At 41.0% G+C, this 23,110-nt stretch overlaps 1 protein-coding gene across 10 annotated transcripts in view; it reads left to right on the top strand.

The window, feature by feature from the left end:
* LOC106604539 (prominin-1-A) overlaps positions 1 to 23,110 on the top strand; it is a 111,546-nt gene that overhangs the window by 27,365 nt on the left and 61,071 nt on the right. For 6 of the 10 annotated variants that reach the window (XM_014199278.2, XM_014199268.2, XM_014199274.2 and 3 more), the window contains exons 2-3: positions 17,111 to 17,169; positions 17,787 to 17,813. In XM_014199278.2, coding sequence (XP_014054753.1) covers positions 17,111 to 17,169; positions 17,787 to 17,813 — 86 coding nt within the window. The remainder of the gene's footprint in view (positions 1 to 17,110; positions 17,170 to 17,786; positions 17,814 to 23,110) is intronic. The other 4 variants (XM_014199275.2, XM_014199271.2, XM_014199272.2 and 1 more) reach the window with 1 other exon arrangement.

Raw genomic sequence — 23,110 nt, 5'->3', positions numbered from 1 at the left:
CAATATTCTGTAACGTAGACACAGGGAGTCTGGAAGCAAGTGCAGTTAGTGAGTTTAATGACAAAGAACATGGAACGATACAAAAGAAGGGAAGCGTCTAACATGGAAACATAAACAATATTGCCTCGTGGCTGATAACAAAGGAGTGCTAGATAAAGGGGAAGTAATCGGGGTAGTGATGAGTCCAGGTGTGCCTCATGATGGGGCGCAGGTGTACGTAATGAAGGTTGCCAGGTGTGCGTAATGATGGGTTCCCAGGACCGGTGGTTAGTAGACCGGCGACATCAAGTGCCGTAGAGGGGGAGCAGGAGTAGACGTCAAACCATGTCTTTGGCTATGTGATAGGTGATAGACTCTGTGATTTCTATGTTTCTGTGGGATGTTTTTTTGTAGGGCGGTACACTTGAAAACGCATTGGCAATCAATACCTGGTTAACTTAGGTGGCTGGTTGTGGCTGAGGGAGCTTATTTTACCATGCAATCTTTGTAAATTAGGGGATGGTTATTCTTTAAATGATTGAAGACGTTGGCGTGTTGCCTCTTGTTGTCGCCACAACTCTGAGGCACTTTTTGCACAACACTTGCATTTGGTTGACATCGGTTTGCCTGTAGCTGAAATACTGCCATACCACTGAAAAGGCGCCCTTCTTAGACACCAAATCGACGTTCTCGTTAGCTCTAGCAGCACTCATGTTTTCGACACACACTAAGGTAAAGCCACATAGTTTGTAAACCTCATACTGTACTGTCTTTGGAAAAGCCCTTTCTCTCCTCACCAGCATCTGAGGTAAAGCCCTTTATTTCCTCACCAGCATCTGAGGTAAGCCCTTTCTCTCCTCACCAGCATCTAACTGAGGTAAAGCCCTTTCTCTCCTCAACAGCATCTAACTGCGCGCTCTAAGTGGGGATGCTTGTGATTGGCCAGCATGTGCATGCCATGCAGAGAGTGAGAGCCTGCTTGTGATTGGTTAGCATCCTCTGTGCATGTGGAGAGTGAATGAATGGAGTCTAGCGCATCTCATTGGAGGAGGTGCCGTAGTCTAGTTTTTGTTGTATTAACGGAGCGTCAAAGAAAGGAGAAAATGGCAGCATCTTACGATGTGGATATTGCACATGTCAATATCGCAATTTGATTAATCGTGCAGATTTACAGTGCTTTCGGAAAGTATTCAGCTCCCTTGACTTTTTCCACATTTTGTTACGTTACAGCCTTATTCTAAAATGTATCAAATAGTTTTTTCCCCTCATCATTCTACACACAATACCCCATAATGACAAAACAAAAAATGTTTTTTTGAAAATTCTGCCAATGTATTAACAATAAAAAACCAACATCACATTTACATACAGTTGAAGTCGGAAGTTTACATTAAACTTAGCCAAATACATTTAAACTCAGTTTTTCACAATTCCTGACATTTAATCCTATTAAAAATTCTCTGTCTTTGGTCAGTTAGGATCACCACTTCGTTTTAAGAATGTGAAATGTCAGAATAATAGCAGAGCGAATGATTTATTTCAGCTTTTATTTCTTTCATCACATTCCCAGTGCTTTGTGATGGCCACTCCAATACCCTGACTTTGTTGTCTTTAAGCCATTTTGCCACAACTTTAGAAGTATGGTTGGGGTCATTGTCCATTTGGAAGACCCATTTGCGACCAAGCTTTAACTTTCTGACTGATGTCTTGAGATGTTGCTTCAATATATCCACATAATTGTCCATCCTCATGATGCCATCTAATTTGTGAAGTGCACCAGTCCCTCCTGCAGCAAAGCACTCCCACAACATGATGCTGCCACCCCGTGCTTCACGGTTGGGATGGTGTTCTTCGGCTTGCAAGCCTCCCCCCTTTTCCTCCAAACATAACAATGGTCATTATAGCCAAACAGTTCTATTTTTGTTTCATCAGCCCAGAGGATATTTCTCCAAAAAGTACGATCTTTGTCCCCATGTGCAGTTGCAAACCGTAGTCTGGCTTTTTTATGGCGGTTTTGGAGCAGTGGCTTCTTCCTTACTGAGCGGCCTTTCGGGTTATGTCGATATAGGACTCGTTTTACTGTGGACATACTGTAGATACTTTTGTACCTGTTTCCTCCAGCATCTTCACAAGGTCCTTTGTTGTTGTTCTGGGATTGATTTGCACTTTTCGCACCAAAGTACGTTCATCTCTAGGAGACAACGCGTCTCCTTCCTGAGCGGTATGACGGCTGCGTGGTCCCATGGTGTTTATACTTGTGTGCTATTGTTTGTACAGATGAACGTGGTACCTTCAGGCGTTTGGAAATTGCTCCCAATGATGAACTAGACTTGTGGAGGTCTTGGCTGATTTCTTTAGATTTTCGTATGATTTCAAGCAAAGAGGCACTGAGTTTGAAGGTAGGCCTTGAAATACATCCACAGGTACACCTCCAATTGACTCAAATGATGTAAATTAGCCTATCAGAAGCTTCTAATGCCATGACATAATTTTCTGGAATTTCCCAAGCTGTTTAAAGGCACAGTCAACTTAGTGTATGTTAACTTCTGACCCACTGGAATTGTGATACAGTGAAATAATCTGTCTGTAAACAATTGTTGGAAAAATTACTTGTGTCATGCACAAAGTAGATGTCCTAACCGACTTGCCAAAACTGTAGTTTGTTAATAAGACATTTGTGGAGTTGTTGAAAAACGAGTTTTAATGACTCCAACCTAACTGTATGTAAACTTCCGACTTCAACTGTAAGTATTCGGACTAGAGGTCGACCGATTAATTAGGGCCGATTTCAAGTTTTCATAACAATCGGTAATCAGTATTTTTTTTACACCGATTATGGCCGATTACACTCCACGAGGAGACTGCGTGGCAGGCTGACTACATGTTACGCGAGTCCAGCAAGGAGCCAAGCTAAGTTGCTAGCTAGCATTAAACTTATCTTATCAAAAACAATATATCTTAACATAATCAGTAGTTAACTACACATGGTTGATAATATTACTAGTTTATCTAGTTTGTCCTGCGTTGCATATAATCGATGCGGTGCCTGTTAATTTGTCATCGAATCACAGCCTACTTTGCCAAATGGGTGATGATTTAACAAGCGCATTTGTGAAAAAAGCACTGTCATTGCACCAGTGTGTACCTAACCATAAACATCAATGTCTTTCTTAAAATCAACGTACAAGTATATATTTTTAAACCTGCATATTTAGTTAATATTGCCTGCTAACATGAATTTCTTTAAACTAGGGAAATTGTGTCACTTCTCTTGCGTTCTGTGCAAGCAGAGTCAGGATATATGCAGCAGTTTGGGCTGCCTGGCTCGTTGCAAACTGTGTGAAGACCATTTATTCCTAACAAAGACCGTAATTAATTTGCCAGAATTGTACATAATTATGACATAACGTTGAAGGTTGTGCAATGTAACAGCAATATTTAGACTTAGGGATGCCACCCGTTAGATAAAATACGGAACGGTTCCGTATTTCACTGAAAGAATAAAAGTTTTGTTTTCGAAATGATAGTTTCCGGATTTGACCATATTAATGACCTAAGGCTCTTGTTTCTGTGTGTTATTATATTATAATTAAGTCTATGATTTGATATTTGATAGAGCAGTCTGACTAAGCGGTGGTAGGCAGCAGCAGGCTTGTAAGCATTCATTCAAACAGCACTTTCCTGCATTTACCAGCAGCTCTTCGCTGTGCTTCAAGCATTGCGCTGTTTATGACTTCAAGCCTATCAACTCCAGAGATTAGGCTGGCAATACTATAGTGCCTATAAGAACATTCAATAGTCAAAGGTATATGAAATACAAATGGTATAGAGAGAAATAGTCCTATAATTCCTAAAATAACTACAACCTAAAAATTCTTACCTGGGAATATTGAAGACTCATGTTAAAAGGAACTACCAGCTTTCATATATTCTCATGTTCTGAGCAAGGAACATAAACTTTAGCTTTTTTACATGGCAAATATTGCACTTTTACTTTCTTCTCCACCACTTTGTTTTTGCATTATTTAAACCAAATTGAACATGTTTCGTTATTTTTTTATTTGAGACTAAATGGATTGTATTAATGTATTATATTAAGTTAAAATAAAAGTGTTCATTCAGTATTGTTGTAATTGTCATTATTACAAATATATGTATAAACATCGGCCGATTAATCGGTAGCGGCTTTTTTTGGGCCCGCCAATAATCGGTATCGGCGTTGAAAAATCATAATCGGTCGACCTCTAATTTAGACCCTTTACTCAGAACTTTGTTGAAGCACATTTGGCAGCGATTACAGCCTCAAATCTTTTTGGGTATGACGCTACAAGCTTGGCATACTTGTATTTGGGGAGTTTCTCCCATTCCTCTCTGCAGATCCTCTCAAGCTCTGTCAGGTTGGATGGAGAGCGTCGCTGCACAGCTATTTTCAGGTCTCCAGAGATGTTTGATCGGGTTCAAGTCTGGGCTCTGGCTGGGCCACTCAAGGACATTCAGAGACTTCTCCCAAAGCCACTCCTGTATTGTCTTGGCTGTGTGCTTAGGGTTGTTGTCCTGTTGGAAGGTGAACCTTTGCCCCAGTCTGAGGTCCTGAGCGCTCTGGAGCAGGTTTTCATCATGGATTTCTCTGTACTTTGCACTGTTCATCTTTGCCTCGATCCTGACTAGTATCCCAGTCCCTGCCGCTGAAAAACATCTCCACAGTATGGTGCTGCCACCACCATGGTGGTGCCAGGTTTCCTCCAGACGTGACGCTTGGCATTCAGGCCATAGAGTTCAATCTTGGTTTCATCTGACCAGAGAATCTTGTTTCTTTAGGTGCCTTTTGGAAACTCCAAGCGGGCTGTCATGTGCCTTTTACTGTGGAGTGGCTTCCGTCTGGCCACTCTACCATAAAGGCCTGATTGGTGGAGTGCTGCCAGGATGGTTGTCCTTCTGGAAGGTTCTCCCATCTCCACAGAGGAACTTTGGAGCTCTGTCAGAGTGACCATTGGGTTCTTGGTCACCTCCCTGACCAAGGCCCTTCTCCCCCGATTGTTCAGTTTGGCCGGGCGGCCAGCTCTAGGAAGTCTTGGTGGTTCCAGACGTCTTCCATTTAAGAATGATGGAGGCCACTATGTTCTTGGAGACCTTCAATGCTGCAGACATTTTTTGGTACCCTTCCCAGATCTGTGTCTCGACGCAATCCTGTCTCGGCGCTCTACGGACAATTCCTTCGACCTCATGGCTTGGTTTTTGCTCTGACATGCACTGTCAACCGTGGGACCTTATATAGACAGGTGTGTGCCTTTTCAAAATCATGTCCAATCAATAGAATTTACCCCAGGTGGTCTCCAATCAAGTTGTAGAAACATCTCAAGGATGATCAATGGAAACAGCATGCATGGAGCTCATTTTCAAGTCTCACATCAAAGGGTCTGAATACTTATGTAATTGTTTTATCAAAAAAACTGTTTTGGCTTTGTCATTAATGGGTATTGTGTGTAAATTGCAGAGATTTTTTATTTATTTAATCAATGTTAGAATAATGCTGTAACGTAAGAAAATGTGAATGAAGTCAAGGTTTCTGAATACTTTCCGAAGGCACTGTATGTATCATCTCGCTCTCAGAAGAGACCTGCATTGCTGTGTTTTCCCATCACTGATTTAATATATGCCTTCCAATATACCCCTACTGACATTGAGTCCTACCTGTCTTATTGTGTAATAGAACCCTAGTCCCCTTGGCTCTTCTTCCTGTTAAGTCAGTGAGAGACACAGCTCTCTTGTTTACCGCTGGGCCTAAGGGACTGTTTACATCCGCTTGAGGAATGGGAATTCAGCCACACTATTCAATCCAGGTCAGCTGGGTTTGGAACATCATCGCACAAAGGGGTGGCAGAATAGGAGGGTGATAGCTCGGCAGATATCTGACCTGTATCTATAGCCCTGGTATCACTATATCCCCCTGACCTGTTTCTATAGCCCTGGTATCACTATATCCCCCTGACCTGTTTCTATAGACCTGGTATCACTATATCCCCCTGACCTGTTTCTATAGCCCTGGTATCACTATATCCTCCTGACCTGTTTCTATAGCCCTAGCATCACTATATCCCCCTGACCTGTTTCTATAGCCCTGGTATCACTATATCCCCCTGACCTGTTTCTATAACCCTGGTATCACTATATCCCCCTGACCTGTTTCTATAGCCCTGGTATCACTATATCCTCCTGACCTGTTACTATATCCTCCTGACCTGTTTCTATATCCCTAGCGTCACTATATCCTCCTGACCTGTTTCTACGAACCTAGCATCACCATATCCTCCTGACCTGTTTCTATACCCCTAGCATCACTATATCCCCCTGACCTGTTTCTATAGCCCTGGCATCACTATATCCCCCTGACCTGTTTCTATAGCCCTGGTATCACTATATCCTCCTGACCTGTTTCTATAGACCTGGTATCACTATATCCTCCTGACCTGTTTCTATAGCCCTTGTATCACTATATCCCCCTGACCTGTTTCTATAGCCCTGGTATCACTATATCCTCCTGACCTGTTTCTATATCCCTGGCATCACTATATCCCCCTGACCTGTTTCTATAGCCCTGGTATCACTATATCCTCCTGACCTGTTTCTATAGCCCTGGTATCACTATATCCTCCTGACCTGTTTCTATAGCCCTGTTCTGTATCACTATATCCCCCTGACCTGTTTCTATAGGCCTAGCATCACTATATCCCCCTGACCTGTTTCTATACCCTGGTATCTCTATATCCTCCTGACCTGTTTCTACAACCTAGCATCACTATATCCTCCTGACCTGTTTCTATAGCCCTGGTATCACTATATCCTCATGACCTGTTTCTATAGCCCTGGTATCACTATATCCTCCTGACCTGTTTCTATAGCCCTGGTATCACTATATCCTCATGACCTGTTTCTATAGCCCTGGTATCACTATATCCCCCTGACCTGTTTCTATAGGCCTAGCATCACTATATCCCCCTGACCTGTTTCTATAGCCCTAATATCATTATATCCTCCTGACCTGTTTCTATAGTCCTAGCATCACTATATCCTCCTGACCTGTTTCTATAGCCCTGGTATCACTATATCCTCCTGACCTGTTTCTATAGCCCTGGTATCACTATATCCTCCTGACCTGTTTCTATAGTCCTAGCATCACTATATCCTCCTGACCTGTTTCTATAGTCCTAGCATCACTATATCCTCCTGACCTGTTTCTATAGCCCTGGTATCACTATATCCCCCTGACCTGTTTCTATAGCCCTAATACCACTATATCCTCCTGACCTGTTTCTATAGCCCTGGTATCACTATATCCTCATGACCTGTTTCTATAGCCCTGGTATCACTATATCCCCCTGACCTGTTTCTATAGGCCTAGCATCACTATATCCCCCTGACCTGTTTCTATAGCCCTAATATCATTATATCCTCCTGACCTGTTTCTATAGCCCTAGCATCACTATATCCTCCTGACCTGTTTCTATAGCCCTAATATCATTATATCCTCCTGACCTGTTTCTATAGTCCTAGCATCACTATATCCTCCTGACCTGTTTCTATAGCCCTGGTATCACTATATCCTCCTGACCTGTTTCTATAGTCCTAGCATCACTATATCCTCCTGACCTGTTTCTATAGCCCTGGTATCACTATATCCCCCTGACCTGTTTCTATAGCCCTAATACCATTATATCCTCCTGAACTGTTTCTATAGCTCTAGCATCACTATGTCCTCCTAACCCCAACACACATTGTATCTTTACCCCGATATTATGACATCTGCGTTTCATCTACCTTTCAGTCTTTATAATAGTTGTCACAATAAGTCAGGCACAACTGATGTCGTCATGACTCTTTATGATTATGATGAGAACAGATACTGAAACATGAGCAGCATTTTAGGTCAGTAAACTAGCTTGCTGACAAGCCCACAAGAGTATGCTTATACTGTTCACAAGCTACTGCATCCTCATCAGTGTATCTATGCATGCCTATTGTAATGCTTCATGACATTATAGTGTTTAAGTAGCGAGTTAGCCCCTAGACCTCTAACTTTGGAAAAGTGACACATATGCTGAACATGTCCTATATTTCAACTATAATTTTATATTATAAGCATGAATAAAATAAAACCTCATTATGCCTAATCACTGTTTACCGAAGATAAAAACAACGTTGCTTTGGGATATTTAACCAGACATAACAATTCCAGTGTAGATGTAAGCTTTTCAAACAGTTCTGCTACTACAGTATGTTGTGTGAGTTTACATTTTTATGTTTAGTAACTGTCTAGCTCTTTTTGGGTTCAATGGGAGGTCAAGGCAGACTGTATTACTTCTGCGTGGTCAGTTTGAGGCTGTGTCACTACAACTGTCAACACCAGCTGCAGATTGTGTTACCCATGCCAGGAGCACAGAGTTTCAAAACCCAGAGGCGCAACAACACGAGACTTCCGGGAAGGCTTGCGAAGCAGACCGAGGACACCAGGCTGGGGTTTGGGGTTTGAGAAGTCAATGAGAGAAGTGAAAAATGTATTCCTTAGTTGTTCATTTTCGCAAAATCAAATGGCACAACCTAGATTCTAGCCAATGTCTTAAGTAGTTGAACATGTTATTACTCCAACCTCGTGAAAGTGACAAACTGACACGTTTACATTTTTGTCAATAACTACGTTATAGTGAAAGGAGTGCCTTTGATTTGACGGCATGCACATACGCAGTTCACGAGAGACAGCCTTTAGACCCGATGACGTGTATCTGCGCTTGAGCTTAGCTAGCCAACGTCTCCATGACATCACCCACAAGCGTGATCAGGATTTCTTTTGGAGAAGCAGTTTCTGCCTATCTTCATACTGTACTGCAGGGTTCCCCAACTGGCGGCCCGTGGGCCAAATCTGTCCCGCCAACAATATTTTGTGGCCCCCCAAATTAATTATGAATATTTTTTTCATTTAAAAAAATAACATAATAATGAAAAATTATCGGACCCGAGATGCAAAAACTCCCAAATGCAATGTCCCAAGAAGGAAGTTGCACTACCTAAATAATGCAAAAGTTACATTTTAACTTCATTCATGAGAGAGAATGCAGGACACAGTCAACTAATAAAGCCTGCTGCAACCACAGCGCATTCAATAGGAGTTGAACCTACACAAGTCGAGTAATTCATTTCATCAATAATCTTAATTTTAATTTGGAGTTTATTTCTTCTGAGCCTAGGCGTATATAAAATAACAACTGGCTGGGGTAGGCAATAAGGCTAAACAGCATCTTTCACAATCAAAGAAGATATGGCCTAATAGAAGTGGGATTTATTTTTTATTAGGCCTACTTACAATTGCAACTGGCCAAAATTGTAGCAACCTACATAAAACAATACATTTAAAGAAAAAAAGGTGATCTCTGTGTCTGAATGTCTGTATCGGAATGGCCTGCTCCTGTAACGACAGAACAAACTGTCAGCTTGAGACCTAAATATCCCTGGATAAGCGCTCACAATAATGTTAGTATTTACTAAATACAGTCATATAGGACACTGCGTTACTTACTCAATGGGAAAAGTTGCATCCCCCCTCGGACACGATCTTGTGGATCTCGCGTGAGAGGGTTGTGATTTTGATGCGCAGGCCGTCCTCCATTGACTTATCTGAGTCTATACTGCGTTCATAGAGGAAAATAAGGACTCTAACATTTAAAATAAAATTATAAAATTTTAAAAAAATAAAAAAAGATAACATTGATTCTAACATTGTTAGCACATAAAATGGAAGATTCTTTGTTGGCTGTATTCCTCTGAGCAGCCACCCAAAACACACACAAGGACTCAGCACTCCTGTGCGCATCCCTGATTTGTCTCGATGTCTCAAATTCAGTCAGCTCAGTTTGAATTGCGGGCCTCATCCAGCGAGGGTATTGTTTTCTTAGCAAGGGAGGAGAATTCTACACCTGGGCGGACTGTGAGAGGATCGCGTACAAACACAATGATATCCATGGGCATTCTGTAGTCTTCAAATCTGGTGGAGAAGTTGTCCCTCAGCTGCTTGATGAAATCTTCCATGCTGTGGCCTGTCATTTGTTCAGTGTGCAGAAGCCTTCCAGATGTCAAGTCCAAATCGAACAACTCAAGCTTCCTAGTAAAGGCCTTACGTTTTTCCACCATGTCCACGACTGTTTTCTCTCTTCCTTGTAACTGGAAATTTAACCCATTTAAGGGACAGAATATGTCAGCCAAAAAAGCCATGTGTATAGCTTGCAGTTAACAAAAATGTTTCTGCGTCTGGCCTCTGGGGTGGGAAGGCCACTTTGAAAGTTCCACGCGTAGATTCATAATGACGTCTGAGATTGAATTATTTGCAAACAGCGACATTTTCATTGCAAATAAGACACACTGGCTTGGCATTGGAAAAAGATGTTAAGATGAACGCATATCTCTCTGTACATTCTTCCCTTAAACTTTGATTTTCATTATCCACTTTTTTTTAAAATACTTTTTGAGAGCGACATTTTCCTCTTGTTATCAAGCTAATTGTGTTGAATGAATGTTGACGTAAAAAAAAGTTGTGTAGCCTACAGTAAGCTACGTAGACCTGTTTTTCCACACCAATCAATGCACAGAGAAATAGACAAAAATAATAATTGAATAGAGACATGGTGATTTTAAGTGTAATCAGATCGAAATGATTATGTTATTGTCACTGAATTTATTTACTAATCAGATTTGTTAAAAATGTTGTTAAATTTGTAGTGTAGGAAAATGTATTGTGCTAATACTATATAGTAATTATGTTCTGGCCCGCCAACTATTAGCTCAGAAAACATTTCGCAGGAGGCAAAACACAGTTGACAAACCCTGCTGTACTGTCTTTGCCGTGAGGCTTTCAAGCTTCAAGGTGAAGTCTCCTGCACCCACCCGCCATCTTTGACGGACCTAAAAACACCTATTGTTTTTGATTCATACACAAGCGTTTTCATCCTAAAATAAAACTCCCAAGTCAGTATACAGAGCAGACCAGTACAATGTTCTAAGGTCAAAATGAGGATGAGAGACTCTCAGACATGGCCCTCCAATAACTACCCGTCTCTGTGTACATTGCCAAAATAGACGATTTTCCATTGCACAAGGTGGAACAGGAAATACATGAGGAACTATTACTTTGTTGATTGTCATGTGTGTCTCATATGCTTTTCAACACCGTCAGTGAGGTAAAGGTGGCTGGCCAGTTCCTCTCCATTAGTGTTAGAGCGTACCCTCGATCTAATACCATTAGCAAGTCAGCTAGCAGCACAGCGGCTGACATGGGTTTATACATGCTACTTGGAATTAATTGGGTGAACATTATAATAGTAATATTGGTCACTTTGTCACCTTTAATTGCATGCCTTCTCTTCTTCCCACAGCATTAGGTTCAGTGAAGCACAGAGATAATGGTAACACGTCACTCCGATTTTCAATCAGACTATATCTAGGTAGCTAACTAGCCAAGTAGAAACCCATGTGTCAGATAATGGCAGTGTTCATTTGTATTGACAGGCGCTAGGCCTAACTGTTATAACAGATTATAACAGTTTGTGTCAAATCAGGTGCATTATTGCATTGTCTATAGAGTTCACTTGAAATGTTTCAAGGATTTATTTTGAAACCTTCCCATGGGAATATATTATGAATGCTAACCCAGAGCCTACTGTGAGTTTATGGCTGTTTGCCATGTTCCGGAGGAGGATGGCAAGGCTTTCTACTTTTAAGCTGCTGCTTGCCATGCAGGCTAGCCCCTCTTCCCTGATATGTAGCCTAGTCCCATACTGTTTGTTGCTAGCTAATGTGATTTCACAGAGGGTAGCTGTAAGTAATCTTCTGATGCGAAAACCCACTATCCTGGTAACCCTCTTTCTCAGAATGTGAGGGGATATTGACAGTGGTCGATTCAAGGTCAAATTGAGCTGTCAGAAAAGTGAAACCAGTGGTCTTTCTTTGATGAATTTTCAACCCTGGGGGAACCAATGGGTGAAAGGTGTGAGCAACTTCTGCTATTTGTATTATGTGCAAAATAATTTTTACTAAGGACTCTTTTCTGGTGAGGACTGGCATGTACGAGCCATCCATATGCAAACACGTCCTCCTTTCAACACAATTTAATGTCAAGACAAAGATATTGAAGTTGGTTTTCCATGGAACATGTGTTAGTTAGTCGCAATGATCTTCATAAAAGCAAGATTAATTGAGTGAAAGAGAAGCCTGAGGCAACCTCCTCTCTTAAATCACAGTCCATCACAGTCTGACAAAATATAATCAGTGGCTTTGTTTTTATCTTTCCAATATGAACAACTAGGCCCTGTATATGTGTTCAGATTTGACCTGCACAGAACATGTTTACTTCAACATGTCCATGTAGGGCAACCCAGCCCCCAAAGTGTCTCCTCTTAAGAATTCAGCATTCTAAAAATACCAAATAGGATATTGCAGGATCTAGGACTGCTCGATGTATGGCGTGACACCCACAAGACCGATAAGAAATATACTTTTTACTCAGCCCGCCACACTGAATACTCCAGGTTAGACAATTTTTTCATGTACAGTGCAGATAGACACAGGCTTAAGGATTGTAGGATCGGGCAGAGCGACTTATCAGATCATGATTCGAGTTTACCTTACTCTACACCTTGATAGCAAACCAAGAAATACTCTATGGAGACTTAATACAAGCAAGCTGAATGATCCAGCATTCAAGGAATCAATAAAGACAGAATCGAACATCTATCTGGAGAATAACGATAAGGGGGAAGTATCTCCTGCTACATTGTGGGATGCAACTAAGGCGGTTATTAGAGGAAAGATCATAGCCACATCATCTCCCAAGAAAAAGATTAAAGCACAGAAACTGCTGAAATTACAGGAAACACTAAGAAACTTAGAACAATGTCATAGTCAATACAAAGATCCTCTTATATTACGAGAGATTCAAAAGGTAAAACAGGAAATTTACCAGATTTATAGAGAAGAAGTAGAGAAAAGGCTCAGGTTCCTGAAACAACGATATTATGAAGCAGGCTCAAAGGCAACCAAATTACTAGCATGGAGACTCCGGAAACAACAAGCACAGAATACCATTTTCAAAATAAAAGACCCCAAAACAAAGAAGATCACATTCAAATTAGATTAAATACAGAATGCATTTGAATCATATTACACAATTCTGTACAAGCAACCAGAGAAGGAAGATGCACAGACAATAGAGCATTTTTTTTACTCACTTGATCTCCCCTCAATTGGGACAGAGCAAAATGATAGACTAACTTTGGAAATATCCACCGAAGAAATTAATAAAGCAATATCTCAACTAAAAGTAAACAAGTCTCCAGGCACTGATGGCTTCCTTTCAGAATGGTTCAAGACCTTCAGAGAACAACTAACACCTCTACCTAAGGCCTGTTTTAACTGGACTCTGCGGGAGGGGGGGGTCTCCCACCGTCATGGAGAGAGGCCATCATATCTGTAATCCCAAAAGAGGGTAAAGATAAGAAGGAATGCAGTTCATATAGACCTATCACAATTCTTAACACGGATTATAAACTATATGCATCAATAATAGCCAAAAGAATGGAGAACATAATCCCAGAATTGATTGACAGAGATCAAACTGGTTTCATACAAAATAGGCAGACACAGGACATTATAAGGAGAATACTGCATGTCATGGACCACATTACTCAAAATAAGACAAGTGCAATATTAATCAGTCTAGATGCAGAAAAAGCATTTGATTCAGTGGGATGGGATTACCTATTCCAAGTTATGGAAAGATTTGGTTTCAACAAAGAAGTGATACAGTGCATCAAAACACTGTATTCATGTCCGACCGCTAGAATAAAGATAAATGGACATTTGTCACGAACGATAGAATTAGAGCGAGGAACAAGACAAGGCTGTAATCTTTCACCCACGCTCTTCTCCTTGTACCTCGAACCATTAGCACAGGCAATAAGACAGGACCCAACCTTAGAGGGGATAACGATAAGACAGGACCCAACCTTAGATGGGAATAACAATAAGACAGGACCCAACCTTAGAGGGAATAACAATAAGACAGGACCCAACCTTAGAGGGAATAACAATAAGACAGGACCCAACCTTAGAGGGAATAACAATAAGACAGGACCCAACCTTAGAGGGAATAACAATAAGACAGGACCCAACCTTAGAGGGAATAACAATAAGACAGGACCCAACCTTAGAGGGAATAACAATAAGACAGGACCCAACCTTAGAGGGAATAACAATAAGAGGCAGTGAACATAAGATATGCATGTATGCTGATGACGTTCTGTTATTCCTTAAAGACCCAGGCTCAAGTGTACCTAGATTGATGCATGTTTTACAAACATTTGGAACATATTCAGGGTATGTGCTTAACGTACACAAGACCCAAGCCCTAGTATATAATTACACCCCACAGGAAGAGCTGAAGAGTAGGTATAACTTCCACTGGACTTCTTCATCCATTAAATATCTTGGAGTATATCTACCAAAAGATACACCCAAACTTTATTGCATGAATTACGATCACATCAACAAGAAAATAAATGATGACCTAGACAGGTGGAATTCACTTCCCTTAGATCTTAGTAGTAGAATTGAAGCAATCAAAATGAACATCCTGCCGAGGTTACTGTATTTAATCCAATCACTGCCCATAGAAATCCCGCCTAAACAGTTTAGAGAATGGGATAAACGGATATCAAGGTTTATCTGGAACAGTAAGAGACCAAGAATTAGATATACAACATTACAATTACCAAAAAACTGTGGGGGTATGGCCTTACCAAACCTAAAAGATTATTATGTGTCAGCCCAATTGAGACCTCTGTGTTGGTGCAATTCAGAATACGAATCCAAATGGAAAGACATTGAGACTACTTTGACAGAGACACCCATACAGTCAGTTTTGGGAAATAAGGACATGGTAATAGAAATATACAGTAGACAAAATCAGTGGATTCATTTCTCTCTGAAGACATGGTATAGGGTAGTTAAGCAAAATAAATTAGACAGAGAGGTCAAACTGCTGAGTTGGCCCGCATACGACCCCAGCTTCATCCCTGCAACTCAGGACAGCAGATTTAAACAATGGACGCAGAAAGGCATCACATCATTCAGTACAATTATAAGGAATGGGGACCTAGATAACTTCCAGGACCTAAGTAAAAAACATGGCTTGGATAAACAACATTTTTACAGATGACAAGTTCGACACGATCTCTTAAGGGAGATAAGTGACTGACCCTCGAGCACCTCCAAAATTAATCCAAGTATTCACTAACGCATACAACATGGGGAGTAACAAAAAAACTATCTCAAATCTCTACTTGATATTCAATCCTCAAAGAAACATTCTACAAACTATATTAAAAAGAAATGGGAGGAGGAACTTAACATTGAAATAACTGATGAAACATGGTTGAACATATTAGAGACTCAACAAAGCGCCACCGACTCAAGGTCATGGAGAGAATTCTGTTGGAAGAATGTTGTATGTTTCTTCATAACACCTAAACTGAAATCAAAACAGACTGGCTCCCTACATCCTTGTTGGAGAGAATGCGGCCTATCGAGGGTGGATCACTCTCATATCTTTTGGACTTGCCCCGCAATCGAAACCTACTGGGGAGAAATAAGATCTAACATTGGAAAAATAATGGGATTTGACATAGAACAAACATTCATTTCTTTGTACTTGGGTGAAATACCTGATAACTTACACAACAGAGAAAAGTACCTCTTGAAGGTCCTACTGGCAGCCAGTAAAAAGGCTATCACTAGGAAATGGCTACAAAAAGACCCTCCCACAGTGACACAATGGATAGACATTGTAAAAGAAATACACCACATGGAGCGTATGACCTTTTGCTTTAAGAACACAAGAGGAGAGAGGTCAGGAACACTGGTAAAAATGGGTTTCGTACTTGGAAAAGGTCTAATTCAAAGATGTCAATGTAACTAATATGATGAAGGTATGACGTGCACTATAACTGCCAGATCTTTTTTGTTGTTCTTTTATTTGACTTTATTTGTACTTTCTTTGTGTTCCTACAATAAAAACAAAGCATATATAAAAAAAAGAATTCAGCATTCTCTGTGTTGATCTTGCCAACTCCCATTGTCACACCTCTGAGAGTTTACATCATGTAGGTTTGATATCTGATTGGAGGTTAACTTTACAGTAATAGTATTGGTCAACAACTCAGATTTTGAATCCAAACAACTGAGATGTTTAGAAAAGATTCATTGTTCTTTCTCTTATGTTCCTGACCTGCTGTGGTGAGATACCTACACTATTTCTCTCCTTCTCCCATGAGCTATGGGCCACGACGGCACAAGCCATGGTTTCTTTGTCCCTCTCTCTTTGTCTCTGACCATGCTTAGAATAATGCCTTGTAATACTTGTTAATGCTTTGTAACTTAAGCTTCATGCCTTGTATGTGAATCCATTCATTTTACAAAGTAATTAAATACACTTGTATTTAGAATTCCATTCTCAGTCATTTCTTCATTGCCTATTACTGTAACTCAACCATAGTCTCTTGCATATTCCTACTTTATGGAGTCGGATAAACATTTGAGTAGGCTAATGGCTTAGTCTTATTGCGAGTCGCATGTGATGTGTATACAGTATATAGTATACTGTATATACACATATCAAATATTGCTGCCCACTAGATGTCTAGAGTTCTACATTTCTACTATACGGTCTCATCCACCACTACTGAAGATGCAATAGCCTGTTTCTAGATCAGTGGGTAGCTTTGCTGGACACACAGAATGAAATAGAACACTATCATGTATCTCTGGCTGAACCCCCATGGATATGATATACTGTAAATAACAAATTATTAGCCATCATATTGTGTAGCTGGTTCTCTGTGTACTATAGCATCACAGTACTGGAAGTCATTTACTACTGTACAATTTAGAGCTGAAAGGTGGTCCTCAGGGGGTGGTGTTGTGAACGTTTCTGTACTGTACTCATGGGGGAACATGATGTTGCGTAACAAAATGTGACAGCGCTGAACTGCGACAAGCGGACCTCACATTGTCTGTTTCCTCCATGTCGTTTCAGATCTCGTCGTCAAAGTCGCCAAGGATAAATTTGGAGCCATTCAGTCGGAGTATCAGAAGGTGAGTCTGTTTGTGTACACACTTTATGTTTATCTGTGCTTGTTCATAGATTTTTATGATTTGACTTTCTCACTAGTGTCACGCAGTTATTTATGATACGGAAATGACTCATATTTGAGATGTTGTGCGATTGGCACCACTCTATCTATTCTAAAGCAATGTGTTAATTGCTTTTGTAATCCAAGGCGAGACCTTCCTATGTGTTAGTACGCTGGAAGAACAGTAATTGCCTCTGGCAATGTGTACGACTGCAAACTGAGGGAGAAATCAGTCGTGTTTTTGTCTAATAAACACCTTTAATTAACAACTCGTTTTTTCTTTGAAGATCTAGGCTTGTCCTGAATCTTCAGAAGAAAAGTGTTTGAATGTTTCCAGACAGCATTTATTTATTGATCAGGATCAAACTGTTTTGAAGCCTCCAGTCAATTGCAGGTCAAAACATTAAATGGAATGTACTATACATTAGAGCCTGTAGATGCTCTTTGTCTGTATGTGCAACTGTCTGAATATGCATGTGAATTTTAAGTTTGATTTTCTGCTTCATCCACATTATTTCTTTGACTCTGCGTTGCCTTTGTCTTCTGCATGCCTTCTTCATCTGACTGGGCAACCCTCAGCCAGAGAACATTGTGCTGACGCTCCAGGTAAAGTTTGCACACTACCTAGCCTCCTTTACCTTCACCCACCTGTATGGTCTCAGTCTTTTCCCAACTATCCCTCACCCATCTAGCATATCTTTAGCTCACTCTGCCATCACATTTATTGAAGTGACCCAGCGGGCAAAACTCGTTGCAATGAGATCAGATGTTGCAATGACAACGTGAGGTTGTACACTCATGGCAAAAGGACATTTTGTTTACATGTCTTTTTAGCAACTATAAAAATACCTCTTTATCTGCTTCTAATATGGTTATCTGACATCTCTTCAACCAGAAAACCAGATTTCATAACTTGACTGTCTATTCCCATGACAAATGTTGTCCGCTGGGGTGAGGGTCCTAAAAACTACTTAAGGTAAAAATGGTCATCATTGGAATTCGATTCAAAGTTCTATGACAGTCAGGATATAACCAATGGGTTTATATGGGCTTTTACTGTAATGTATTAAATGATCCAGAGGAGGCTGGTGGGAGGAGCTATAGGAGGACGGTCTCATTGTAATGGCGGGAATGGAATACATTTTCATTGATTCCATGTGTTTGATGTGTTTGGTACCATTCCAGCCTTTTCAATGAGTCGGTCCTCCTATAGCTCCTTGCACCAGCCTCCTCTGATGTGATCATACCAGTCATACAATGACAGGCACAATTCATATCTGGGTATGAGCAAATTCCAAAAGGGTCAAATGTATTTAGGACCAGGGATTTCCATGGCAACCATTCAGTCAGGCTGAGTCCTCTGCAGTGTGATTTTCCTCTTCTCTCCCAGCCAGCCAGTCAAACCATTGCCATGCTGAGCCTCACTTGAGCCCTAGCTGTGGTGCTGAGGCCAGAACTCCAGTTAAATCTCAAGACACTGATATATTCAGTACAGTCATAGTCCATAAAGACCCTCATATATCACATTCCCATACGACTGGAGAGGTTGGGTCATACTGATTTTCATATAGTGCATTCGGAAAGTAGTCAGACCACTTCCCTTTTTCCACATTTTGTTACTTTACAGCCTTATTCTAAAATGGATTCAATTATTACTAACCCATAATGACAAAGCAAAAATAGTTTTTTAGACATTTTTGAAAATGTATTAAAAATAAAAAACAGAAATACCTTATTTGCATACTTATTCAGACCCTTTGCTATGAGACTCGAAATTGTTTTACTCAGGTGCATCCTATTTCCATTGATCTTCCTTGAGATGTTTCTTAAACTTGATTGGAGTGCACCTGTGGCAAATTAAATTCATTGGACATGATTTGGAAAGCCACACACCTGTCTATAAAAGGTCCCAGAGTTGACAATGCATGTTAGAGCAAAAACCAATCCATGAGGTCGAAGGAATTGTCCGTAGAGCTCCGAGACAGGATTGTGTCGAGGCACAGATCTGGGGAAGGGTACCAAAACATTTCTGCAGCGTTGAAGGTCCCCAAAAACACAGTGGCCTCTGGAAGAGGTTTGGAACCACCAAGACTCTTCCTAGAGCTGGCCGCCTGGCCAAACTGAGCAATCGGGGGAGAAGGGCCTTGGTCAGGGAGGTGACCAAGAACCCGATGGTCACTTTGACAGAGCTCCAGAGTTCCTCTGTGGAGAGGGGAGAACCTTCCAGAAGGTGGCCTGATGGAGCCACTCCTCAGGAAAAGGCACATAACAGCCCGCTTGGAGTTTTCCTGAAGGCACGTGAAGTACTCTTAGCCCATGAGAAACAAGATTCTCTGGTCAGATGAAACCAAGATTGAACTCTTTGGCCTGAATGCGAAGCGTCACGTCTGGAGGAAACCTGGCAGTATCCCTACGGTGAAGCATGGTGGTGGCAGCATTATGCTGTGGAGATGTTTTTCAGCGGCAGGGACTGGAAGACTAGTCAGGCTTGAGGGAAAGAGGAACAGAGCAAAGTACAGAGAGATCCTTGATGAAAACCTGCTCCAGAGCACTCAGGACCTCAGACTGCTGCAAAGGTTCACCTTCCAACAGGACAACGACCCTGAGCACACAGCCAAGACAATGTGTGTGTGTGTGAGTGGCTTTGGGAGAAGTCTCTGAATGTCCTTGAGTGGCCCAGCCAGAGCCAAGACTTGAACCCGATCGAACATCTCTGGAGAGACCTGAAAATAGCTGTTTAGCGACGCTCCCCATCCAACCTGACAGGGCTTGAGAGGATCTGCAGAGAGGAATGTGAGAAACTCCCCAAATACAGGTGTGCCAAACTTGTAGCGTCATACCCAAGAAGACTTGAGGCTATAATCGCTGCCAACGGTACTTCAACAGAGTTCTGAGTAAAGGGTCTGAATACTTATGTAAATGTAATATTAAAGTGTTTTATTTGTAAACTGTTTTTGCTTTGACATTATAGGCTATTGTGTGTTGATTGATGAGGCGGGGAAAAACTGTTTAATCCATTTTAGAATAAGGTCACTCTTGCCAGGCTGGGCAGAGATGCAGAGTTATTTTTAGACATTTTCTATAGGTAGGCCTAAAAGTTTTTAGGCAAAATAACCCATTCAAAACGGAAAGGTCTTTGAACGTGGGAATATGCCAGGCCTATTGGGCCAAAATCCGATTTTTTTTTTGTATAAATACTTTGCTACAATGACACACTTAGTTTTCTACCCACCTCGTTCCTTACTTTTAGCATGTGCACGTAGTAAGTACTCTATCATGCTTTCGGGATAAGTGTCTTTTCACATTCCACAATGATTCTTTAGATGTGGACACTACATCGACACACTCCCACTCTTGCTCTTGGTCCTCATCTTTGCAAGTCACCTTGATTTAGCACCTGTGTGTTCTATCAGTTTCTTTATGGAAATATTTAGTGAACTCCATGACAGTGGCTAAAGCAAGGGGCTATAGCAACACACAAGTAGACTACAAATGCATGCTGGACTGGGCATGCCCTGACCTCGTGAAGTGAGTGCTACTGGAGTGAAATAGGAGCGGGCAAGGGCAGTCTTTAGAGGGATGTTTTAACCATGTAAAGGGATTATATGCCTGGTGGTAAGGATTGGACAGAGATGACAGTTTGCTGCTACCAATACCATCCCATCATACAACCTCTCGCAATCTGACAGTTATTCTGGAGAGAAAAGTCACTTTTTCTCTCCTTGTTATGCACTGAGAGAATGGCTGTGTGTGTGTGTTTTCACTCCTAATTGGACAAATGCCAGTAGAAAGTGAGTAGCGGACGGCCCACCTGGAATCTTAACCTTGAGAATTAATCCGATCACGTAGCATTGAGGTACATAATGTGCCCTTGCAAGTTTCCACCCAGTTCAAACAGCTGTGGGAAGCATTTGATGGAAAAATCTATTTAACAGTGATTGTGGTGGACGTGCAGAACCCTTAACAAAGACAAACAGAACCGTGTAAAGGCAAAAGAAAAGGCCAAACCGTCAAAGAACTGGTCAGACATGGATGGATGCTTTGTTCATTATAGTAAAAGTCACACATTCCCTCCGGCTCTGAGATTTACCACCTCTGATAATGTAGAGAGAAAGAAGCCAGGGCAAGGGGGCTTTAGCTAAGACAGGATTTCTCTTTATCCATAGCCTCCAGGAACTACCTGACTGACACCCAGTGAGCCTTACTCAGCCAAAGAGTGGCTTTAGAAGTTGGATTAACTGAGCAGCCAGAGATTTAGAAACTTTGCCCAAAGTTTTCAAAACGAGCAGAAGAGAAAAGGAGAAAGGTGGAAAAAAAGTTCAGTTCAGAATAGGTTTGAGTCTGAGTTTTTTACATTTTTGATTTAACTTTTATTTATCAGGAAGGGCTCTTTGAGATTTGAAATCTCTTTTTCAAGAGGGTCCTGGAGAGTGCTAAATGGCAAAGCAGCAGGTCTCCAGTGCAGGAGGGTCGCTGGGTTAAGAAGATTAAAATTACTGTGAATCAGTAGGGGCAGCCATGAGAGGAGTCATTCAGACGTTTTGATAGCTGCCGCTTTCACCCTTTTCATATTATGAAGCAGCATAATGTCATTGTGACAAGTTACATACAGAGCGGGAATTACTGATTCCTATAAAAATGTCCAAATTTTTAACACCCTCGCTTAGTTCAGTTGAGATAGGAGGAGATAAGTGGGACAGGGACCTTATATAATAAGGGGAGGTGGGAGACAGTGTTCATGATAACTGACATGATAACTTGAGTGCTCTAAAGTTTGGTCCATTGAGTGCTGGAAAGTTTTGTCCATGTGCTTAATCCTCTATGGTCATGACCTCTACTCCATCTCACCTAGCTACCCCCACTGTAGCTTTCACTGTTAGAAAAAAAGGGGCTATCTGGAACCTAAAACAGTTCTTTGACTGTCCCCATAGGAGAACCCTTTGAATAACTATTTCTGTTTCATGTAGAACCGTTTCTGCAGAGGGTTCTACATGGGACCCAAAAGGGTTCTACCTAAAACTAAATAGGGTTCTACCTGGGAACCAAAAAGGGTTCTCCTATGGAGACAGCCGAAGGACCCTTTCGTAAATTGTAAAGTAACTTTTTTTGTCTGTAATGTATTTTTCGTTATGTGTCGGACCACAGTAAGACTGGCTGTCGCCATTGGCGTCGGCTAATGGGGATCCTAATAAATCAAATCAAACCAAAACCCTTTTTTCTAAGAGTGTAGCTAACTGAAGTAGCATTGCTATTTCTGAAGCAACATTAGAAGCACTAATTCTTTCTTTGCCCTTCACTAGAATTAGTCTCATATTCGTTAAACTAATGGCACCTATTGAACTAAACATTTGTCTTGTTTTTTTGTTGTTGATTACATGCATGTCCTTTGTGTTGATGTTCCCACATTTAAAGCAATTGTTGATGCAAAATGTCATGCAATGTATGTTTCTATTGATTTGACATTGTTAATGGCAGGGATCATCAACTATATACACTACCGTTCAAACGTTTGGGGTCACTTAGAAATGTCCTTGTTTTTGAAAGAAAAGCAATTTTTTTGTCCATTTAAAATAACATCAAATTGATCAGAAATGCAGTGTAGACATTGTTAATGTTGTAAATGACTATTGTAGCTTGAAACGGCAGATTTTTGTATGGAATATCTAAATAGGCGTACAGAGGCCCATTATCAGCAACCATCACTTCTATGTTCCAATGGCACGTTGTGTTAGCTAATCCAAGTTTATAATTTTAAAAGGCTAATTGATCATTAGAAAACACTTTTGCAATTATGTTAGCACAGCTGAAAACTGTTGTTCTGTTTAAAGAAGCAATAAAACTGGCCTTCATTAGACTAGTTGAGTATCTGGAGCATCAGCATTCGTGGGTTCGAGTACAGGCTC

This window comes from Salmo salar, chromosome ssa05 (genome assembly GCF_905237065.1).
Source record: "Salmo salar chromosome ssa05, Ssal_v3.1, whole genome shotgun sequence".
Taxonomy (NCBI): domain Eukaryota; kingdom Metazoa; phylum Chordata; class Actinopteri; order Salmoniformes; family Salmonidae; genus Salmo; species Salmo salar.
This window is presented reverse-complemented; position numbering and strand designations above follow the sequence as displayed.